This window comes from Macaca thibetana, chromosome 1, assembly GCF_024542745.1.
Source record: "Macaca thibetana thibetana isolate TM-01 chromosome 1, ASM2454274v1, whole genome shotgun sequence".
NCBI lineage: Eukaryota > Metazoa > Chordata > Mammalia > Primates > Cercopithecidae > Macaca > Macaca thibetana.
Genome location: NC_065578.1, coordinates 14,311,676 through 14,333,801, shown reverse-complemented (window position 1 = coordinate 14,333,801; position 22,126 = coordinate 14,311,676). Strand labels below are relative to the sequence as shown.

The following is a 22,126-nucleotide window of genomic DNA, read 5'->3' as shown; positions in this document are numbered from 1 at the left end:
TAGATGTTAGATGCACTCACATTCCTCATTGAATCTAAGCCACAAAAAATCCTGCAAGAGCCTCTCTTATTTCACAGGAGGAAGCTGAGCTTCAGAGAGGTAAAGTGACTTGTCCAAGATCCTACAGCTTCTAAGCGGCAGAATGGGAACTGGAACTAGGTTGGTCTGATTCCAAAGCCCAGCACTTTGGGAGGCCGACGCGGGAGAACACGAGGTCAGGAGTTCAAGACCAGCCTGGCCAATATGGTGAAACCCCGGCTCTAATAAAATACACACATAAGCTGGGCGTGGTGGCCGGAGGTGAGCATCCTGCCTCACCTCCTAGAAGTTCAACTTGAGTTGGGGGAGGCGTGGAGTGAGCAAGGTTTCCTGGTGGACTCTCTTGTTCTTCCTTAGACCTTCACTCTCCTCACCTTTTGGGAGAGCAGAAAGCCAGGCAGGCCCACTGCTGATGAGAAAGCTCCGCTCTGTGACCACAAACTCTAATTTTTGCCCCAGTCAAAAAAGCAGAAAGGAAAGTGAACTTCAACTCCGTTTTTTTTTTTTTTTTGGTGAGATGGAGTCTCTCTCTGTCAACCAGTGGCATGATCTGTGCTCACTGTAATATCCAACTCCCAGGTTCAAGCGATTCTCATGCATCAGCCTCCCGAGTAGCTTGGATGACAGCTGCATGCCACCATGAACGGCTAATTTTTGTATTTTTAATAGAGATGCCGTTTTGCCATGTTGACCAGGCTTGTTTTGAACTCCTGATCTCAGGTGATCTGCCTGCCTCGGCCTCCCAAAGTGTTAGGATTACAGGCCTGAGTCATCCTGCCTGGGCAGATTTCAACTGTTAAGACTTGAGTTCAAGGCCAGGCGCAGTGGCTCAAGCCTGTAATCCCAGCACTTTGGGAGGCCGAGGCGGACAGATCACGAGGTCAGCAGAATGAGACCATCCTGGCTAACACGGTGAAACCTCGTCTCTACTAAAAATACAAAAAAATTAGCTAGGCATGGTGGCGGGCGCCTGTAGTCCCAGCTACTTGAGAAGCTGAGGCAGGAGAATTACATGAACCCAGGCGGTGGAGCTTGTAGTGAGCCGAGATCGGGCCACTGCACTCCAGCCTGGGCGATAGAGCGAAACTCCGTTTCAAAAAAAAAAAAAAAAAAAAGAGAGATTTGAGTTCAAGTGTTTTTTTTTTTTTTCTTGAGATGGAGTCTTGCTCTGTCACGTAGGCTGGAGTGTAGTGGTGCAATCTCGGCTTACCTGCAACTTGTGCCTCCCAGGTTCAAGCGATTCTTCTGCCTCAGCCTCCCGAGTAGCTGGGACTGCAGGCGCTGGCCACCACACACAGCTTATCTGTGTATTTTATTAGCGATGGGGTTTCACCATATTAGCCAGGCTGGTCTTGAACTCCTGACCTTGAGTTCACCCGCCTCAGCCTCCCAAAGTGCTGGGATTACAGGCGTTAGCCACCGTGCCTGGTTGAGTTCAAGTCTTTGATCCATCACCATATTGGGCAGGCTGGTCTTGAACTCCTGACCTCGTGTTCGCCAGCCTCGGCTTCCAAAAGTGCTGGGATTACAGTCGTGAGCCACCGTGCCCAGCCGAGTTCAAGTCTTTGATCCATCAGTTTTGAGTGTGGTGGTCTGGATAAGCCACTTATCTTCTGGGCCTTAGTTTCCTAGATAACCATCCAGACCTGCATTGCAGATAGTTGCATGGGTAAGAAAATGGGTGGGAAAGAATTCTGTAATCTTCCTAGGATTGTGCAAAGGTGAGGAAGATTGGGTGGGGGTGGGGAGGCAGAATCCTGTGGGACTGGATGTCAGAAGACGTGGGTTCCAGTCCCAACTCCATCCCGTACTCCCTGTAACAGTTTGGACTCATTTATGGTCTGTATCAGTCACTACAGCAAGAAACTATTTCTTAAGTCCCATATTTTATCTTAAAGGGTCATGTGTTTGGCATTCTGTTCTGTATCTTTGTTTGTTTTAATACAAAAATAAAGGTTGTCCTGTATGAGAACACTGAACAAACACCTGCTGTGAATTTGCTGTGTGACCTTGGGTCAATCCCACAGGCTTTCTGGCCTGGGGTGCCTAGCTACAAACAGAACGAGGAACAAGTCGTGCAACCTCTCTGATTGGACCTGCCTCAGGTCATATGCCCATCCCTGAGCCAATCATTGTGGTGGGGGAAGGGGATGCAATGTGTTGATTGGCCAGGCCTGGAGCACGGGCTCCAGCCTTGGTCCTGGCCATGAGGTTTCACCCAGAACCTCTGGATCCGGTGGGGCAGCGCCTGCACAGAAATCCAGGCCTCTGTGCTGTCAGTGGAGGAAAGGGAGGCAGAGGAGGCAGAGTGCAGGAAGCCGCTACAGCCCACTTCCCTCCCTGGAGCTTAGTGCTCCATTTATATGTCTTTTGACAATAATGTCATGTGTCAGGTTGTAAAGTGGGCTGGGTCCTTGAGGTCTCAGTCGGGCAGGGAGACGCAGATGCAAAATTCTTTTCCTTTTTTTTTTGAGACAAGGTCTCACTGTTGCCCAGGCTAGAATGCGATGATGAGATCTTGGCTCACTGCAGTCTCTACCTCCTGGCTCAAGCGATCCTCCCACCTCAGCCTCCTGAGTGGTTGAGACTACAGGTGCGTATCACCTCGCCCATTTACTTTTTGTATTTTAGTAGAGACAGGGTTATGCCGTGTTACTCAGGCTGGTCTTGAATTCCTGGACTGGAACGATGTGCCTGCCTTGGCCTCCCAAGGTGCTAAGTGCTGGGATTACAGGGCTGTGCCACTGTGCCCAGCCTACTCATGGTTTTTAGGGCCCTGGATGTTAGGATAGATTGCTAATAAATCTCTCATCAAGATGTGATTTGCATAGTTGTCATTTTATTATAATATTAATTTCCTTCTGGGACCTTTCCAAGTCTGAAACCGTCCCGGGGACTTCTTTTGGTTAGTTATTTGCAATCACCTGTAGGACACACAAGAAAATCGTCAGGTTCACCTAACCGCAGAGCTGTGCGTGGCAGTTTCCTGTCTCCGTCCTCCTGTGCTAAGCTCATCAAGTGAGTCACAGGCAGCCCACACTGCAGTAGCTGCTGCCTGAGGAGTTCTGATGACGTTTTGAAAACAAAGATGCAATCACAGCTTTTCATTGACCTGTTAGGGTCTTCCTGTAAAGGGGGTCTTACCAGGAGTCCTGTGTGGGCTTCAGGGTAGGAGGCCTTTGAACCCCTAAAACTTGTATTCCAAATGTGTGGATGGCATATTTTTAGATTTCATTTGTTTCTCAAATCAAAACTGCTGTTTGCAAGGCAGTTATGCAATGTGGTTGGTGCTATAACTGTTTCCAGAGGCTGTTGATCAGTGTCTGTTAAATGGTTTTTTTTTTTTTTTTTTTTTTTTTTTTGAGACAGTCTCACTGTGTTGCCCAGGCTGGAGTGCAATGGGGCAATCCGGGCTCACTGCAACCTCCGCCACGCAGGTTCAAGTGATTCTCGTGCATCAGACTCCCAGGTAGCTGAGATTATAGTCATGCACCACCACGCCCGGCTAATTTTTGTGTTTTTAGTAGAGACAAGGTTCACCATGTTGGCCAGGCTGGTCTCGAACTGCTGACCTGAAGTGATCTACCCGCCTCAGCTTCCCAAAGTCCTTGGATGACAGGCGTGAACCACCGCACGCGGCCTGTTAAACATTTTGATATGCCAACTTCATGATCTAGTGCTGTAAACGGCAGGAGATCCAGCTGCTACAGCACAAATTCTCAGACCAGTGTGCAGGAATTATGTTCAAGGATGTTCATTGCACAATGTAGGAGTGAAAAATAGGAAACATGAAAGCTTCATTCATTATACTCAAACTATGGAATAGTATTTAGCTGTTCAAAAGAATGACATGTACGTAGTGACATATAAAATGTGATAAGGTGTTAAGTGAAAAACAGCTGCAGAACAGTATGAAGACTCAGATCCTATCTTTGCTCAGAAGACAGTGTCTCTCTTTATATATATAGAGACATATGCACATAAAGTTGAGAAGACCACACACCAAGCTTTTAACAATGATTGGCGGGGCGCGGTGCCTCATGCTTGTAATCCCAGCACATTGGGAGGCCAAGGTGGGCAGATCACCTGAGCTCAGGAGTTCGAGACCAGCCTGGCCAACATGGTGAAACCCCATCTCTCCTAAAAATACAAAAATTAGCGGGGCATGTTGGTGCATGCCTGTAATCTCAGCTAGTTAGGAGGCTGAGGCAGGAGAATTGCTTGAACCTGGGAGGCGGAGGTTGCAGTGAGCTGTTAAGCCACCGTACTCTAACCTGGGCAACAGAGCAAGACTCCGTTTGAAAACAAAAAGAAAAAGAAAAACAACGATTACCTCTGGAGAGTGGAATTGGAGATGTAAAATGAGGGGGGACATCTTGATACATTTTACTTGATACACTCTTATATTGTGTTAATATTTTTATGCAGAGTATGTATTACCTTCTGGAAAAAGAATAAAAGCTAAGTATTGCTGAAGTTTCACATGTGACTGTCATTCAATGGACATTTGCTGAAAGGATGAATGCCCCGGGCCACTTGTCTCCTCTGCTTCTCTGCTCTTTTGCTTGTACTTCCTGACCTTGGCTTGTCACCTGTCTGGGTTTATCCAGGCAGGGGCTCTCAGGCACCCCCAGGGCTCTAGTGGTTCGTGAATCCAGGCTGCACATGGTGTATTCCTGGGTTGGGGCCACTGCAAGTTGTCATGAGCCCCTCTGCCGCTGCCAGGGGCAGCCCCTACCCAAGGACAGCTGATTGCTTGGCTCTCCCCCTTCTGAAACCCGTTACTGGGCATCTGTGCCTGCCCCGACTGCTCTCCTACGAACACAGGGCCTCTGCCCAGCTGCCTCACGACATGTGATGCCCCGTGGATGCCTGCTGCCATCTGGCCATGCTTTGGGATCTGGCCTGCTCTGTTGTGCCTGTGTCTATGGCTGGGAACAGCTGACGCTGGGAAAAAAAATTGGGACAACTGCCCCTGCCCCTGCTTCAGGTTCCCAAGGTGCTGCCAGGACCAGCTGCACAGTGACTCCCACAGCAGCTGGGGCTGGAAAAGGATCTTAGGATTTGGCTGGGAAAGGCCCCTAAGCAGCCTTTCATCCAGTCAGTCTCAGGCCTGGATCCTCTGACGTGTGGGTGGCGCCTCCAAAGGTGGACTCAGATGGGTTTTTCCAAATTTATATATAAAAAAGCACCAATTAATGATTAATGGCTACTGTCTTTTTGATTTTCCATTTTTCTCCAACAAACGTTTTTGGAATGTCTGCCTGTGACCACTTGTTGGCAAAAAGATGCCAGCAGACAGACAAATGAACAAGGAGCTGGCAAGAATCAGTGGGAACACTTGGAAGCAGCCACCTGCTTATTTTGACAGCTTAGTTTCCTCCTGTGACCACGTGCTCATGGCTGCAGCTTCATATTTGCTTTTATAAGTGTCAGTTTAATGAACACTTCTCTGCAAATTAAAATTAGTGAAGTCAGATGCCAGCTTTCTCTTCTTTGGGGGCTCGGCCACAAATACCATAACTACAATTTGCTCTTGCATGTAAATAGTGGAGGAGTCCTTGTCTAGTTCAAGTCCCATTTTACAGAAGAGCAAACTGAGCTGGTCCTTCATCAGCACAGCGTGTCCGACTCTTCCCTCCCAGCATTCAATAATAGGCATGGTGGCTCCTCTGCCCTCTCCCGGCACCCTTTTCTTTTTTTGTGGTTTTTCTTTTTTTGGGATGGTGTCTCGCTCTGTTGCCCAGGCTGGAGTGCAGTGGCAGAAACTTATGTTACTGCAACCTCCACCTCCCAGGTTCAAGTGATTCCCCTGCCTCAGCCTCCTGAGTAGCTGGGATTACAAGCACATATCACCACACCCAGCTTAGTTTTATATTTTTAGTAGAGATGGGGTTTCCTCATGTTGGCCAGGCTGGTCTCGAACTCGTGACCTCTGGTGATCCACCCATCTTCGCCTCTCAAACTGCTGGGATTACAGGTGTGAGCCACCAGGCACCCCTTTCTTGTGACGGGGTTTCCTGTTCTGGCTGCTTTCACCTACTGCTGCGTATATCCATGGCTGCTCCTTAATATTGATGCCGGTTATTATTATCATTATTTTTGGAGACAGGGTCTTGCTATGTTGCCCAGGCTTAAGTGCATTGGTGCGATCTTGGCTCAATATAGCGTTGGCCTCACGGGCCCAAGTGACCCTTTCACCCAAGCCTCCCAAGTAGCTGAGACTACAGGCACACACCACCATGCCTGAGTCATTAAAAATTTTTTTTTTGTAAAGACAGAGTCTCGCTATGTTGCCCAGGCTGGTCTTGAACTCCTGGGCTCAAGCAATCCTCCCTCCATGGCCTCCCAAAGTGCTGCAATTACAGGCATGAGCCATGGCATGTTGCCTATTATTTTTAATACATAAGGTTAATGCTTATTGTTATAAACAAATGTGTGTTCATTGTAAAAAACAAATTGAGTTATTGTGGAAGCTGAAAGGAGACAGCTCTGAGTTTACATTGATAAGACAGGGGTACCAACTCGGCTTTATTTGCCTGGGATGGTCCCAGAGTAAAACAGGAAGTCCTGCATCCTGGAAAACCTCTCAGTCCTGCACAAACCGGGATGGTTGGTCACCCTGCAGAATAGCTGGAAGACCCCTGAGGGGGACCAATTTCCAATAATTAATGCTATGGGGGTCTCAAAGAATCAGGTTTTGGGCTTTGCAGATAAATATACCCGTTTACAGCACTGGATGGTGGAGTCTGGGCCACACACAGATACACAAAAATAAAATCACCATTTCTATGGAACTCACCCTTTTTTTTTTTTACTTGGAGTTTCACTCTTCTTGTCCAGTTTGGAGTGCAATGGTGCAATCTCGGCTCACTGCAACCTCCATCTCCCAGGTTCAAGGGAGTCTCCTTCCTCAGCCTCCTGAGTAGGTAGGTTTACAGGAGTGCACTACCACACCTGGCTAATTTTTTGTATTTTTTTTAGTAGAGATGGGGTTTTGCCGTGTTGGTCAGGCTGGTCTTGAACTTCTGACTTCGCAATCTGCCCACTCGGCCTCCCAAAAAGCTGGGATTACAGGCATGAGCCACCGCGTCCGGTGAAACTCACTCTTAATATGCCTGACAAGTGTCCAACCTCTTTGGACAAGGCCAGCCTCTATGTTCCTTTTCACTCAGCTTTACCCACACAGAAATTTTGGGGACCCATGGGGGTCCAGCAGTTGCCAAAGTCTGCAGCCTCCTCCAAGGGGTTCCCATCTAGCTCTCAAGAGGAAGGAGGGGGTTCTCAGTCAACAGGTGGGCATGGCACTCCCAAGGCCAGGTGGGCAGGGCAGTGCCCTGGGGCTTAGGCTGGTCCGGTTCTTACCGAATTGATCCAGTCGATGTATTTGGAGACCCGTGTGAAGACATACGGCTTGTGGTAGTAGTTGCAGCCGAGGCTAGACCCAAAGCTGACGATGCCATGCACCTCCCACCGGCCGTCAGCTGCCTGACAGTTCAGCGGCCCGCCGGAGTCTCCCTGAGGAAGGCCAGAGTTATAGAAGGGTAAAGGCAGAGGAAGGGGCTGCCCATTGGAACCATTGTTCTCAATGCATTTCTATTGTTCTGCTGTAGGTCACTGTCCTCTGAAGGCAGCCCTTGTGGTCAAAGCCCAAGATGGTACCATAATTCCAACAAAACCCAACACCTATTTTTCCTGTGTGGCCAGAACTGAGCTAAGCATGTTCTATGCCTTATCTCATTAATCCTCACAAAATCCTACGAGGTAAATATTCACAGTGTCCCCAGGCCACTGAAGAGGAGAAACTGGAGTGTTGAGAGGTTGGGACTTGCCCAAGGTTGCACAGGCAGTTTGTGAAGGAGCTGAGGCCACATCCCAGAGTTCAGGCTCTTCCCCACTGGCTCTGTCTTCCCGCGGGTGGGGTGGTCTGTGTGGGCAGAGTGTGTAGGGCATAGTGTGATCTGAAGGGCATGTGAAACTCCTTCCTATTCCATGCCCACTTCACTGCTAAGTCCAACACAGAGCAATTCCTGGTGGTTAAGACACTGTCTCCGGGAAGGCTTCCGTGGCAGCTACCTGGAGGGGACACGCTGGGCCACTGATGAGAGTAATTCAACAGAAAACCCAGAAGTCATCCTAGAAAGGCCCTAAGCCAGGGAATACTTTCCTTTGGTTCCCTTCCAGCATAGAGGAAAGGATACGGAATGACAGTCACGAGAGACCTTGATGAGACCCAGGGAAGGACTTCCCAGTAGTGAGAGGGGTGGACACGACAAGGAGAATCTCAAAACAAGAACAAACAAGAACCAAGTTTTTTTTTTTGTTTTATTTTGTTTGTTTTTTGGTTTTTTTCTTTTTTTTGTTTCACTCTGTCACCCAGACTGGATTGCAGTGGTGTGACCTTAGTTCACTGCAACCTCTGCCTCATGGGTGCAAGTGATTCTCCTGCCGCAGCCTCCTGAGTAGCTGTGACTACAGGTGCCCGCCACCACGCCCAGCTAATTTTTGTATTTTTAGTAGAGACAAGGTTTTACCATGTTGGCCAGGCTGGTCTCGAACTGCTGACCTCCAGTGGTCTGCCTGCCTTGGCCTCCCAAAGTGATAGGGTACAGGCAAGAGCCACCGTGCCTGGCCAGAGATCGGGTTCTGATATATCTGGAACATATTTTTGGGTACTTCTGCCAGGAGGTGGGAGGATGACCCTATGGAGGGATGGACCTCTATAGTCTTATCCCCAGCCACATTTTGTCATGGACAGGGCGCCTGATTTTGGTACTCACGTTGCAGCTGGAGATGTTGCCATCACCCCCAGCACAGATCATATTGGTTTTCACGGTGCTGCCCCACCAGTCAGGGCTGGAGCAGGTGGCATAGTCCACAACCAGCAACCGGCACTGCTGCAGGACATCATAAAGAGGCCCGTTGGCTGAATGAGATCAGAAAGAAAGCATTAGGGATGCAAGGAGTCCTGAGAGAAAGGAAGTGGTTGACCACTACTGGGGTGAATGAAGTAGATTCACAAAGAAAAGAAATTCCAAGAGAGGGTTTGCTGAGTTTCTTACAGGCTTCCAGTCCCTGATTCTAGCCTGTTCCTGATGCCTGGCTATATCTTGGCCCTTGGGTTGAAACTTTTAAATCCTTGTAACAGTCCCTTTTTTTGCTGAGCTAACTCCCTGGTTTTCTGTTACTTATCTGAAATAAGAAAGTGAGCCTCCTGGCAGTTAGTGCCGCCTCCTTGGGGAAAATATGCTGGTGTGGTGAAGGGAGGGCTGTCATAATGGCCCCCAATGACACAGCCACCATCACCTGCATTACTGTTACCACAGCTAGGAGTGGCAAGGATGAGCTTAACATAATTCTTCACTATTGATTGAAACCTAGGGAAGTTAAGTGTCGGCCAGGCACAGTGGCTCACCCTCTAATCCCAGCACTTAGGGAGGCCAAGGTGGGTGGATCCCTTGAGGTCAAGAGTTTGAGATCAGCTTGACCAACATGGTGAAATCCTGTATCTATTAAAATACAAAAATTTGCTGGGCGTGGTGGCACCTGCCTATAATTCCAGCTACTTGCAAGGCTGAGGCAGGAGAATCGCTTGAGCTTGGGAGGTAGAGGTTGCAGTGAGCTGAGATTGTACCACTGCACTCCAGCCAGGTCAACAGAGCAAGACTCTGTCTCAAAAAAAAAAAAAAAAAAAAAAAGGAAGTTAAGGGTCTGGCTTAAGACAACTAATAAGTAATTAACACTTGTATAACATGTTGCAATGTGGGATGCATTTTCACCTTTCACTTCTTTTGGTCTTCACCAACAGTGTTTCCATTTTACAGATGAGGAAACTGAGTTCGGAAGTGGCTTGCCCAAGGTTTCACTGACAGAGGTGGGTCTAAAAGCCAAGCATTTGGATGCCTCCCTGCTCTCACTGTCTCAGATGAACTGCATCTGCCCCAGGGGTGTCTGGGGAAACAAACAGGCGGTTGTGCTTCTATCTTAATAAGCATGAAATGCCTCTTCCACCACCGCTCACTGCAGGATTTGATGTGTCCTTGTGTTTACAGGCAAGCAAGTCAAGAGGGCAATGGGGATTTATTGGAGGGTACGTATGTGGATGTGCCCTGGAAAAACATGTCATTATACTTATGGGTTTATGTCATTAGGGAGAAATGTCATAATGTCGTTATCACTCATAATGTCGTTATGGTCATAAGGTCATTATCACTCATCTCTTCCTAGAATCTTCCAAACCTCTGGTGATTTCACAAGGGAAGGGCGGGAACTCTGTTCCTCTTGGTGGCTACTGTCATTGGATCTGTAACCCCTGGAGTCTATGTCAAAGGAGACCCGCCCTCAGCCAGGTTCTGAGCAGCAAGACCGAATGGCACAGGGGACAGCTTTTGCCATGGGGCACGGAGGGTCCGATGAGGGCTCCAGGGCCTCAGGTCACAGAGGAAAATGCTGTTCTGAACTCTATGGGCCACAGAGAAGATGTCACATGGTCTCTGTAACTTTCTTTCCATCATAAGGACAGTGACAACAACTAACACACAGCACCTCCCACATGCCAGGCTTCCTATGGATTATGTCCTTTAATCTTCTTGACAACTCTGTGATGTAGCTGCTATTATTATGCCTTTTTTTTTTTTTTTTTGAGACGCAGTCTCGCTCTGTCCCCCAGGCTGGAGTGCAGTAGCGAAATATTGGCTCACTGCAAACTCCACTTCCCAGGTTCAAGCGATTCTCTTGCCCCAGCCTCCTGAGTAGCTGGGACTACAGGAGCACACCACCACATCCTGCTATTTTTAAAATATTTTTAGTACAGACCTGGTTTCGCCATGTCGGTCAGGCTGGTCTCCTGACCTCAAGTGATCCGCCCTCCAGGCCTCCCAAAGTGTTGGGATTACAGGCCTGAGCCACGGCGCCCAGCCAATTATTTGCATTTTACATATGATAAAAGTGCTGCATGGAGAGACCTAGTAATGTGCCCAAGGTGTCACAGTCATGAAGTGGGAGAGCTGACATTTGAACCCAGGCAGGCATCAGCCTATGCTATCCCGTCTCTCCGAGGCAGCCACACACCCTGGGATGACAGGTGAGAGGCCCTGGCCAGACAGGGGTGACATCACCTCCCTTCCCTCCCAGGCCTGGGGGCTCCTGGCTCCCACTTACTCCACAGCCTTCCCCAGCCCGTGACGTAGCAGGGGTAGTTGTTGGGTAGAATGGTGCCAGCAGGAGGGAGGCAGGCCAGCTGGATCTTGTCGGTGAGGGAGACGGGGTCAGCCAGTTTGACCAGGGCAATGTTGTTCCTAGGTCAGTGCAGAGGCAGACCATGAGGACAGGGTTGACTTTTCCTGCCCTGTGGGGCTTTGGAGGGCTCTGAGACCTTGTCATCGTTCCCTGTACGTTGCCCCAGCTTGCTCTGAGTGGCAGGGCCCCAGGGCATGTTTGAAAATGCAGAGGGCCTTGTTGAAAGGAGCAAGGCAGGAGAGATTGTGTCCTACTCCAGGGACAGTCACAGGGTCGACAGCACTGTCCCTGTGTCCCCAGGACTTGGCATGAAGTAGATACACGCTCAGCGGACACGGGCCCTGCAGGCTTGACTGGCAGCAAACTCAGGTCACTCTGGCAGTCTTTGCTTCTCCCTCCCCAGTTCACATCCCCACCCCAGACATCTTTGGAGCTGGTTCCACATCTAAGAGGCCAGAACTCCTCCCTCCCTACAGAAGAAGCAGAGGGCATGTGGTGGAGTTGACACACTTGCCTCTGTGAGACCCCCATCTGTTCCCTGACAACCTCATCCCCAAGTGCACCCAGAGAGTAACGAACCCTTTGGAGACCTGGTTGGAGTTCCAGTCCTGGTGCACCACAGTCTTAGAGACACTGACGGCCAGCGAGCCGGACTCCGCAATGTCGAGGTTGTGCCGTCCCAGCACCACGCGGTAGGTCCTGGAGGAGCTGGGAGAAAGGGGGCCCAGGGAGAGGGTCACCTCCAGAGGCCTGGCTTTGGATAATGTTGGGATAGACCCAAGTAACTGGTCGCTGCATGAGCCACTAGTTGGGGCTTGGGCTTCGGGATCTTTCCTCCCTTAGGACAATCAGTTAATTATAATAGAGCCTAAAGTATATAACGTAAGAAGTATGATCATATAATAATTGTTACCATACTAACTATAAACTATAATATAAAATAAATGTTGTAATAACACAGACTCTGTAGGATTATGGAGGGAATGAGATGAACACAGAGAAAACAGGAGTCATTTGCTCTCAAGGACGTTTTTCTCACCTTTCATTTTCAGATGGGGTAACTGAGGCCCAGAGAGGCATAACCTGGCCCAGAGGCCCACCGTTAGTGAGATACCAGAACTGGAAGCCAGGACTCCTGGACTGTAGGTCTGTATTAGTTTCTCCATCACCTCAAAGAGCTTATTATAAATTAGATGGGAGAAGGGATTACTCCTGGAAGGGAGTCACAACGACCCAGGAGAAGCTCTGGTGAGTTCCAGCTGTGATGAGCAGAGGTCACGGACAACAAACAGGATAAGTAAACAACATTGCAGAACCTCGTGGGCCTTTATAATTAGTCTTTAATTCAGAATTAGCTTTCACTGGGCACTTACTAAGTGCCAGGCCCTTTAGTAAATCAACTCATTGAATTCACACTAAATTCTGTTACTCCATTGTTTTCTGCAGGTGATGGTATTGAAGCTTTGAGAAGTCAAGTTGTTCAAGGGAACCCAATTCCAGATCCAGAGGCCACAGGTTGTTTCCACAAGAGAGCAGAGATTAGGCCTTCCCCTTCTCCTCATCCTCCCTCAGTACCTGGCACAGGACACCCCATCTATGCCATGTACTGACATTGATGGGCCAACACACTGAACCATTGATTGACTACAGCTTGTGTCTCAGCCAGGCTAGTGGTTATTTGCAAGGCTGCTTTATGTAGCGTGATTCAGGCCATTTAAGCCCCCAGCTGAGAAATGAGCACAGGCTGGTGAGCAGGCCAGGTGCCCAGGGAATGGCAGTTACCTGATGCAGTGGGCAGCCGTCAGGACCCAGTTGTTGGCTATCAGGGTCCCTCCGCAGATGTGGTACCAATTGCCATTCGAGGTGTATTGCAGGGAGGCCTGGGGAGAAACATAGGAGCTCTGTGGCTGTGACGGAAAAAGCAGGGCCTCCCTGCAGTCCAGTTTCCCAAGAACAGGGCTGGGACTAGGGTAAGGCGGAGTGAGGCACTCACCTCAGGTGCACAACTTAAGGGGGCACCCAAAACCTCAGAGGTCAAGATAAAAAACATGTTAATGCAATCTATATTAAAACCAATCAGGCCAGGCATGGTGGCTCATGCCTGTAATCCCAACACTTTGGGCGGCCAAGGAAGGAGGATCACTTGAGCCCAGGAGTTTGAGACCAGCCTGGGCAAGGCGGCGAAACCCCATCTGATAAGGTTTGGCTGTGTCCCTACCCAATATTCATCTTGAATTGTAGCTCCCATTATCCCCATGTGTCGTGGGAGGGACCTGGTGGGAGGTAATTGAATCGTGAGTGTGGTTACCCCCATGCTGTTTTCATGATAGTGAGTTCTCACACGATCTGATGGTTTTATACGGGGCTTTCCTCCACTTTTGCTCGGCATTTCTCCCTGCTGCCGCTGTGTGAACAAGGATGTGTTTCCTTCCCCTTCTGCCATGATTGTAAGTTTCCTGAGGCCTCCCCAGCCATGCTGAGCTGTGAGTCAATTAAACCTCTTTCCTTTATAAATTACCCAGTCTCAGGTATGTCTTTCTTAGCAGTGTGAGGAAGGACTATTACATTGTATCTACAAAAATGCCCAAAATTAGCCGCTGGGTGCGGTGGTGCATTCCTATAGTCCCAGCTACTCAGAAGGCTGAGGTGGGAGTATTGCTTGAGCCCAGGAGTTTGTGAAGCAGCCTTGGCACCATAGCGAGAACTAGACTCCACTAAAAAATTTTTAAGTAAAATAAAAATTAACTGTGAGTGGTGGTGCACACCTATAGTCTCAGCTACTCAGGAGGCTGAGGTGGGAGGATTGCTTGATCTCACAAAGTCTAGATTGCAGTGAGCTGTAATTGCTCTGTGCTCAGCCTGGGTGACATAAAAAGGGCCTGTATCTGCTCTGCCCCCACTCAAGAAAAAGCAACAACAAAATTAACGCAAAAAATCTGGGATAGAAAAATAAAAAACATATAGACTATTAAAAAATAACTGTTCTGCCAGGAGTGCTGCCTTATGCCTGTGATTCTAACACTGTGGGAGGCTGAGGTCAGTGAATTCACCTGAGGTCAGGAGTTTGAGACCAGCCTGCCCAACATGGTGAAATTCTGTCTCTACTAAAAGTATAAATATTAGCCAGGTGTGATGGTGTGTGTCTGTAATCCCAGCTACTCAGGAGGCTGAGGCAGGAGAATCACTTCAACCCGGGAGGCAGATGTTGCAGTGAGCTGAGATCGTGCTATTGCACTCCAGCCTGGGTGACAAGAGTGAGACTTCATGTCAAAACAAAAACAAAAAACCCCCAAAAAACCCTGTTCTGAACATCTTTCTGCAACTGGATCGGTTGGGATCTTCCCCTCCTTGGGAGTTCTTTCCTTAGCTCCCTCCGGTTTAGTATGTCCAAAAGAAAACTCCTGACTTATCCCAAACGTGGTCTTTCCCCAGGGTCCTCTGTCACAGTCAATGGCAACTCCACTGCTGCTCGGGCTGCAAACCTTGGTGTCATCCTTGGCTCCTGTCTTTCCATGTTATCCCTCATTCAAGTCCATCAGCAAATCCCATCAGTCCTAGCTTGGGAATATGTGGAGTGGTTGCTACCCCTTGGTCACTACCTCAACTGCGTGTCCCATTCATCCTGTCTTCTCAATGATCACTCTACTCTCCCATCTCTTCTCCCCGCTCCCGCCCACATTTTCTCAACACAGCAGCCAGAATGATTCTTTCTGAATGGAAGTCAGATGACTTCTCTTCTCTGCTCAGGCCCTCCAGTGGCTCCCCCTTTACAGCTTATAAAACCTAAGACTGTTTGATGACCTACTAGGCCCTCTGTGGCCTCTCTGACTCCATAGGCTCCCACTGTCCTCTCCTCCAGCCACCCTGACTTCCATGCAGTTCTGCAAATACACCAAACCCACTTCTGCCTCAGGGTCTTTGCACTGGCTCTTCTTCCTGCCTGGAATATTCTTGCAAATATCGATGTAGCTCTTTCCTTCACTTCCTGTTGGTCTCTGCTCAAGGTTACCTTCTCCGTGAGGTCTTCTATGACCATGCTATCCCCAACAGTGTGCACACACACATACATGCACGCTCATGTACATATGCACACACAGACACTTGCCTCCTTCCTCTTGCTCTGCGTTACTCTTCATCATAGTATCTTGCATTTTCTGGCATGTTATGAGTTTACTCATTCTGTTGTTTATTGTCTCACTTCTCTGCTTTATTTTATTTTTATTTTTTGAGATGGAGTCTTGCTTTGTTACTTAGGTTGGAGTGCAGTGGCACCATCTTGGCTCACTGCAACCTCTGTCTCCTGGGTTCAAGTGATTCTCCTGCCTAAGCCACCAGAGTAGCTGGGATTATAGCTGCCTGCCACTACACCTGGCTACTTTACTTGTATTTTTAGTAGAGATGGGGTTTCGCCATGTTAGCTAGGCTGATCTCGAACTTCTGACCTCAGGTGATCCGCCCACTTCGGTCTCCAAAATTACTGGGACTACAGGTGTTTGAGGCACCGTGCCCAGCCACTCCTCCCCTTTAACAAAGGCTTCATGAATTTTTCCCCCCACTGCTATGTGCCAGGCGCCTAGAACAGTGCCTGGTACATACTGGGTCTTTAACAAATGCTTACTGATTTACAATAGCTGGCTGAGTGGGATGGCTCACGCCTGTAATCCCAGCACTGTGGGAGGCTGAGGCAGCTGGATGGCTGGAGCCCAGGAGTTGGAGGCTTCAGTGAGCTGTGATTGTGCCACTGCACTCCAGCCTGGGTGACAGAGCAAGAGTGTGTCTGAAGAAAAGAAAAAAATGTGAAATATCTGCCATCATTCTATCAATGACAGTCTTTTTTTTTTTTGACGGAGTCTCACTCTATCACCCAGGCTGGAGTGCAGAGGTGTGATCTTGGCTCACTGCAACCTCTGCCTCCAGGGTTCAAGCAATTCTTGTGCCTCAGCCTCCCAAGTAGCTGGGACTACAGGTGCCCGCCACCATGCCTGGATAATTTTTGTATTTTTAGTAGAGGCAGAGTTTCACCATGTAGGCCAGGCTGGTATCAAACTAGTGACCTCAGGTGATCACCTGCCTCGGCCTGCCAAAGTGCTGGGATTACAGGCATGAGCCACCACACCTGACCTATCATTGACAGTCTCTTCATCAAGGAGCAGATGAATGACGCTGGCCTCTGTAAACACAACGACTGCTGCATGGGTCACTCTGAATGCTCAAGGTTAGTGGCTGCTAGTTGCTCCTCCTACTTAAGTTAGAAACTCATCCGGATTCAGCTGGGTTTGCTCCTAAAGCAGTTTATATCAATTATGCTTACAATAATGAAATTTCATTAAACATCTAACCAATAAAATACGAGTCCAGAAAGAGAGTCGTTATTTATATGGAAACAAAGTTAAATGCTTGGAAGAGACTGAATCACCATGATTCTTAAAAAATTGCTCTTGAATTAGTGTCTGTGAGAAAATGGAAAGATTGGGGGGAAAAGTCGTAAAAGTCGGGATGGGCTCATATCTCAGATTGCTTTGTGAACGTGTCAAAGTTACTGCTCTGCTTTAAAGAAATGAACTTGTAGATGAGACATTATGGGGTGTGGTTTATATGAAAAAGACCGTTAAGAACTCAAGAAATTGTTTACATAGTCTAAGATGTCTATATGTTTACAACATATATGTATGATTTAAAATAATTTCTTTATAACCAACTTTTCAATTACTCATTCCCAGTTACAGCAGATAAATGAGATTTTACTACATTTGTTTGTGTCAATGTAACCTTTACACAGTTCTCTTAAAATTCCCACCATTAACACGTCTTAGTAATTTGTGCCTGTGCCCCACTTGGCAGTATAGTCTTGATATCACTATGATTATATGAACTTAAGAAAACAGTTTTTTCATTGGTAGCATTGATTTGACTGTAGTTAAAGATGAATCTGCACAAATAGCACTGATTGGTTCCTTAAAACAAGGAATGTTTGCATAGGTAGTCTTGAATGGTTCCTAGACTAATGGTACATTTGTAAACAAGCCTCTGATTGGTTAATAGAGTAAGACTATATTTGCTGCCTATGGGCATTAGGAAGGGGACAGCTTCTTACTGCAGCTGGAGGAGGCACCTCTCCTTCCTCTCCCACAGTTGGCCAAGGCCACAGAAATGTACCTTTTTTTTTTTTTTTTTGATTCAGAGTCTTGCTTTGTTGTCCAGGCTGGAGTGCAGTGGTGTAATTTCAGCTCACTGCAACCTCTGTCTTCTGGGTTCAAGCGGTTTTCCTGCCTCAGCCTCCCGAGTTGCTGGGATTACAGGCGTGTGGCACCACGCTTGCTTAACTGTGTATTATTAGTAGAGGCGGGTTTCACCATGTTGGCCAGGCTGGTCTCAAACCCCTGACTTCAGGTGATCTACCCACCATGGCCTCCCAGAGTGCTGGGATAACAGGCATGAAGCACTGGGCCCAGCCAGAAATGTATCTTATTGGTGAAGTTGCCTGTGCTGCTCTCTGAGTCCCATCAATGCTCACTTTGCCAGCATAGTAGACCCCATGGTGGAAGGGCAAAGGGCGGATATAAAGGGAGTGGGACAGGGATAGGGGGAAGTACAGTGTGGTCGACTCACCTGCCAGGGCCAGCTGTTGGGCGTCGCTTCTTCACATCCAACAACACTAGTCACATAAGGTGGGTAAGTGGGGACCCCACAACTGAGGGCTATGAAAAGAAAAAGGATCTTGAGTCCAAGAAGCAGTGACCCACACAATGTAAACTACACTTCCTGCATTCTGAACCCCCAAATAGAAAACCCTTGTTCTAGAAGGATCTTAAGAGGTCATAGAATCCTGCTCTTTGCTCCAGTTCTTTGAAACTCCATTCCAGTTTTCTTATGATTATACGTCTGAGGTTGGGTGGGGGCGAGAGGGGAGGACAGGAAGATCCCATTCCCAGCCACACCAGGGGATGGGAAACCAGTGGCTCTGGGTGACAGGGTTTACCTCCAGCCACCAAAGCGGACAGCAGCAGGGTCCTAATCATGGTGTGTCCGTGGGAGTTCTGTCAGCGTGGCCCTGGAGAAGGCCCCGGTTTTATGAGGAACTTATCAGTGAGAGATACACTGGGAGCACGCAAGATGGGGATTTTCTCAAAGCCCAGTGGAAAAAAGAGCTTGTGTCCAGATACTTTTTTTTTCTCATTTCCTCCCAACTGTCACCCTAGAAATACTTTGAAAAAGATGCCAAAGGTAGATACTGGAATATGGGTTCCATGTGTTTTGAAGAGATTATGTTGTGTGTTAGGGAAGGAAGAAAAACACTAATTGTTTGTCCTTGGTGTTGTGTTTTCTATTTTTTTTTTTCCTCCCTGGGTAAGACTGAGGAGAGGAGTTGTGTGTGTGTTTTCTTTCTTTCTTTATTTTTTCTTTCTGAGATGGAGTCATGCTCTGTCACCCAGGCTGGAGTGCAGTGGCGTGATCTCGGCTCACTGCAACCTCTGCCTCCTGGGTTCAAGCAATTCCCCTGCCTCAGTCTCCCTAGCAGCTGGGATGACAGGTGTGTGCCACCATTCCTGGCTAATTTTTGTATTTTTGGTAGAGACAGGGGTCTCATCATGTTGGCCAGGCTGGTCTCCAACTCCTGGCCTCAAGTGATCTGCTCGCCTCAGCCTCCCAAAGTGCTGGGATTCCAGGCTGAGCCACCGCGCCAGGAGTTGTGTTTTCAATGTAAAGATGAAGGTGGCATGCTGAACCCACAGCGTTCTAAGGCGGTATTTCTCAGTGGGGCTGGTTCAGCCACCAGGAGACGTTTGACAACATCTGGGGACATCGTTGGGTGTCATGGCTGGGGTTGGTCAGACAGCATCCAGCGGTCAGACAGCAGAGATGCTGCTAAACATCTGACAATGCACTGGGCAATAGGACGTGCCCTGCCCTGTATGTCAATGGTGCTGAGGCTGAGAAACCCTGTCTAGGCCACGTCAGGGCTTGTAGTGTGACATTGGCTGGGTCATGTAAGTCTCTAGACCCATCTGTGAAACAGGGAGAGAAACCTGTGCCCAGCGTGTTTCACAACATTACGGTAAGGATTTGTGTAATGTGGGGACGGTGCACACGTAGCAGAAGGCAAGGCCGACCTGCACAATTAGGATCTGGCTGCTCTAATGATGGGGGAAGCAGAACACTGGCAGAGGAGGGCTTCATTGGGTGGATCAAAATGCACTTTATGGCCAGGCACAATGGTTCACTCCTATAATCCCAGAACTTTGGGACGCAGATGCGGGCAGACCACCTGAAGCCAGGAGTTCAAGACCAGCCTGGCCAACATGGTGAAACCCCGTCTCTACTAAAAATACAAAAATTAGTTCGGTGTGGTCCTGCATGCCTGTATTCCCAGCTATTCAGGAGGCTGAGGCAGGAGAATCTCTTGAACCTTGGAGGTGGAGGTTGCAGTGAGCTGAGATCACACCACTGCACTCTAGTCTGGGCAACAGAGCAAAACTCTATCTTGAGAAAAAAACAAAACAAAACAGAACAGACCAGCCTGGACAACATAGTGAGACCACCTGTCCCTACAAAAATTTTTTTTAGAAAGTTAGCCAGGCGCGGTGGCACACTTATGTGGCTCCAGCTACTCTGGAGGCTAGGCTGAGGCAGAGGGTCACTTGAGCCTGGGTGGCAATGGCTGCAGTAAGCTGTAATCCATCCACCGCAGCCTGGGTGGCAGATGCATTTTATTGTCCTCTTCCAAGAGAACAGCAGTGTGCACTTCTCCAATAACGTCATCTTCCAAATGGGGTCAAGTCAGAAGCTTCTTCAAAAGGGAACAAACAAACAAAGGCAGGGTGACACTCACCCAGCACCACATAGATGTTAGATGCACTCACATTCCTTATTGAATCTAAGCCTCAAAAAACCCTGCAAGAGGCTCTCTTATTTCACAGGAGGAAGCTGAGCTTCAGAGAGGTAAAGTGAGTTGCCCAAGATCCTATAGCTTCTAAGCGGCAGAATGGGAATTGGAACTAGGTTGGTCTGATTCCAAAGCCCAGCATTTTGGGAGGCCGAGGCGGGCGAACACGAGGTCAGGAGTTCAAGACCAGCCTGGCCAATATGGTGTAACCTCGTCTCTAATAAAATACATAGATAAGCTGGGTGTGGTGGCCGGAGGTGAGCATCCTGCCTCACCTCCTAGGAGTTCAACTTGAGTTGGGGGAAGCGTGGAGTGAGCAAGGTTTCCTGGTGGACTTTCTTGTCCTTCCTTAGACCTTCACTCTCCTCACCTTTTGGGAGAGCACAAAGCCAGGCAGGCCTGCTGCTGATGAGAAAGCTCTGCTCTGTGACCACAAACTCTAGTTTTTGCCCCATTCAAAAAAGCAGAAAGGAAAGTGAACTTCAACTATTTTTTTTTTGTGTATGTGTGAGATGGAGTCTCTCTCTGTCAACCAGTGGCATGATCTGTGCTCACTGAACCTCCAACGACCCGGTTCAAGCGATTCTCATGCATCAGCCTCCCGAGTAGCTGGGATGACAGCTGCATGCCACCATGCCCGGCTAATTTTTGTATTTTTAATAGAGATGGGGTTTTGCCATGTTGACCAGGCTTGTTTTGAACTCCTGATCTCAGGTGATCCGCCTGCCTCATCCTCCCAAAGAGTTGGGATTACAGGCCTGAGTCATCGTGCCTGGGCAGATTTCAACTCTTAAGACTTGAGTTCAAGGCCGGGCGTGGTGGCTCAAGCCTGTAATCCTAGCACTTTGGGAGTCCGAGGTAGGCAGATCATGAGGTCAGCAGATCGAGATCATCCTGGCTAACACGGTGAAACCTCGTCTCTACTAAAAATACAAAAAAATTAGCTGGCCATGGTGGCGGGCGCCTGTAGGCCCAGCTACTTGAGAAGCAGAGGCAGGAGAATTGCATGAACCCAAGAGGCGGAGCTTGTAGTGAGCTGAGATGGCACTACTGCACTCCAGTGTTAGCGACAGAGCGAAACTCTGTCTCAGAAAAAAAAGAGAGACTTGAGTTCAAGTGTTTTTTTTTTTTTTTTTTTCTTGAGACGGAGTCTTGCTGTGTCACGTAGGCTGGAGTGTAGTGGTGCGATCTCGGCTCACCTGGAACCTGTGCCTCCCAGGTTCAAGCGATTCTTCTGCCTCAGCCTCCCGAGTAGCTGGGACTGCAGGCACCGGCCACCTAGCCCAGCTTATCTGTGCATTTTATTAGAGACAGGGTTTCACCATATTGGCCAGGCTGGTCTTGAACTCCTGACCTCGTGTTCGCCCACCTCAGCCTCCCAAAGTGCTGAGATTACAGGCGTTAGCCACCGTGCCCAGTCGAGTTCAAGTCTTTGATCCATTACCACATTGGCCAGGCTGGTCTTGAACTCCTGACCTCGTGTTTCCTGACCTTGGCCTCTGAAAGTGCTGGGATTACAGTCGTGAGCCACCGTGCCCAGCCGAGTACAAGTCTTTGATCCATCAGTTTTGAGTGTGATGGTCTGGGCAAGCCACTTATCTTCTGGGCCTTAGTTTACTAGATAACCATCCAGGCCTGGATTGCAGAATAGTTGCATGGGTAAGAAAATGGGTGGGAAAGAATTCTGTAATCTCCCTAGGATCGTGCAAAGGTGAGGAAGATTGGGTGGGGGTGCGGGGGCAGAATCCCGTGGGACTGGATGTCAGAAGACGTGGGTTCCAGTCCCAACTCCATCCCATACTCCCTGTAACAGTTTGGACTCATTTATGGTCTGCATCACTCACTACAGCAAGCAACTATTTCTTAAGTCCCATATTTTATCGTAAAGGTTCATGTGAATTCATCCTTCTGTTCTGTATCTTTGTTTGTTTTAATACAAAAATAAAGTTTGTCCTGTATGAGAAC

The 22,126-nt window shown here is 48.6% G+C and overlaps 1 protein-coding gene across 1 annotated transcript in view; it reads right to left on the bottom strand.

Annotated features, from left to right (window-relative positions):
* Positions 1–2,862: 2,862 nt before the first annotated feature.
* LOC126929487 (chymotrypsin-like elastase family member 2A) overlaps positions 2,863–22,126 on the bottom strand; it is a 60,773-nt gene continuing 41,509 nt past the window's right edge. Inside the window, exon 8 of the mRNA XM_050745922.1 lies at positions 2,863–2,963. Within this exon, the coding sequence (XP_050601879.1) occupies positions 2,946–2,963 (18 nt within the window). The 3' untranslated portion in view covers positions 2,863–2,945. The remainder of the gene's footprint in view (positions 2,964–22,126) is intronic.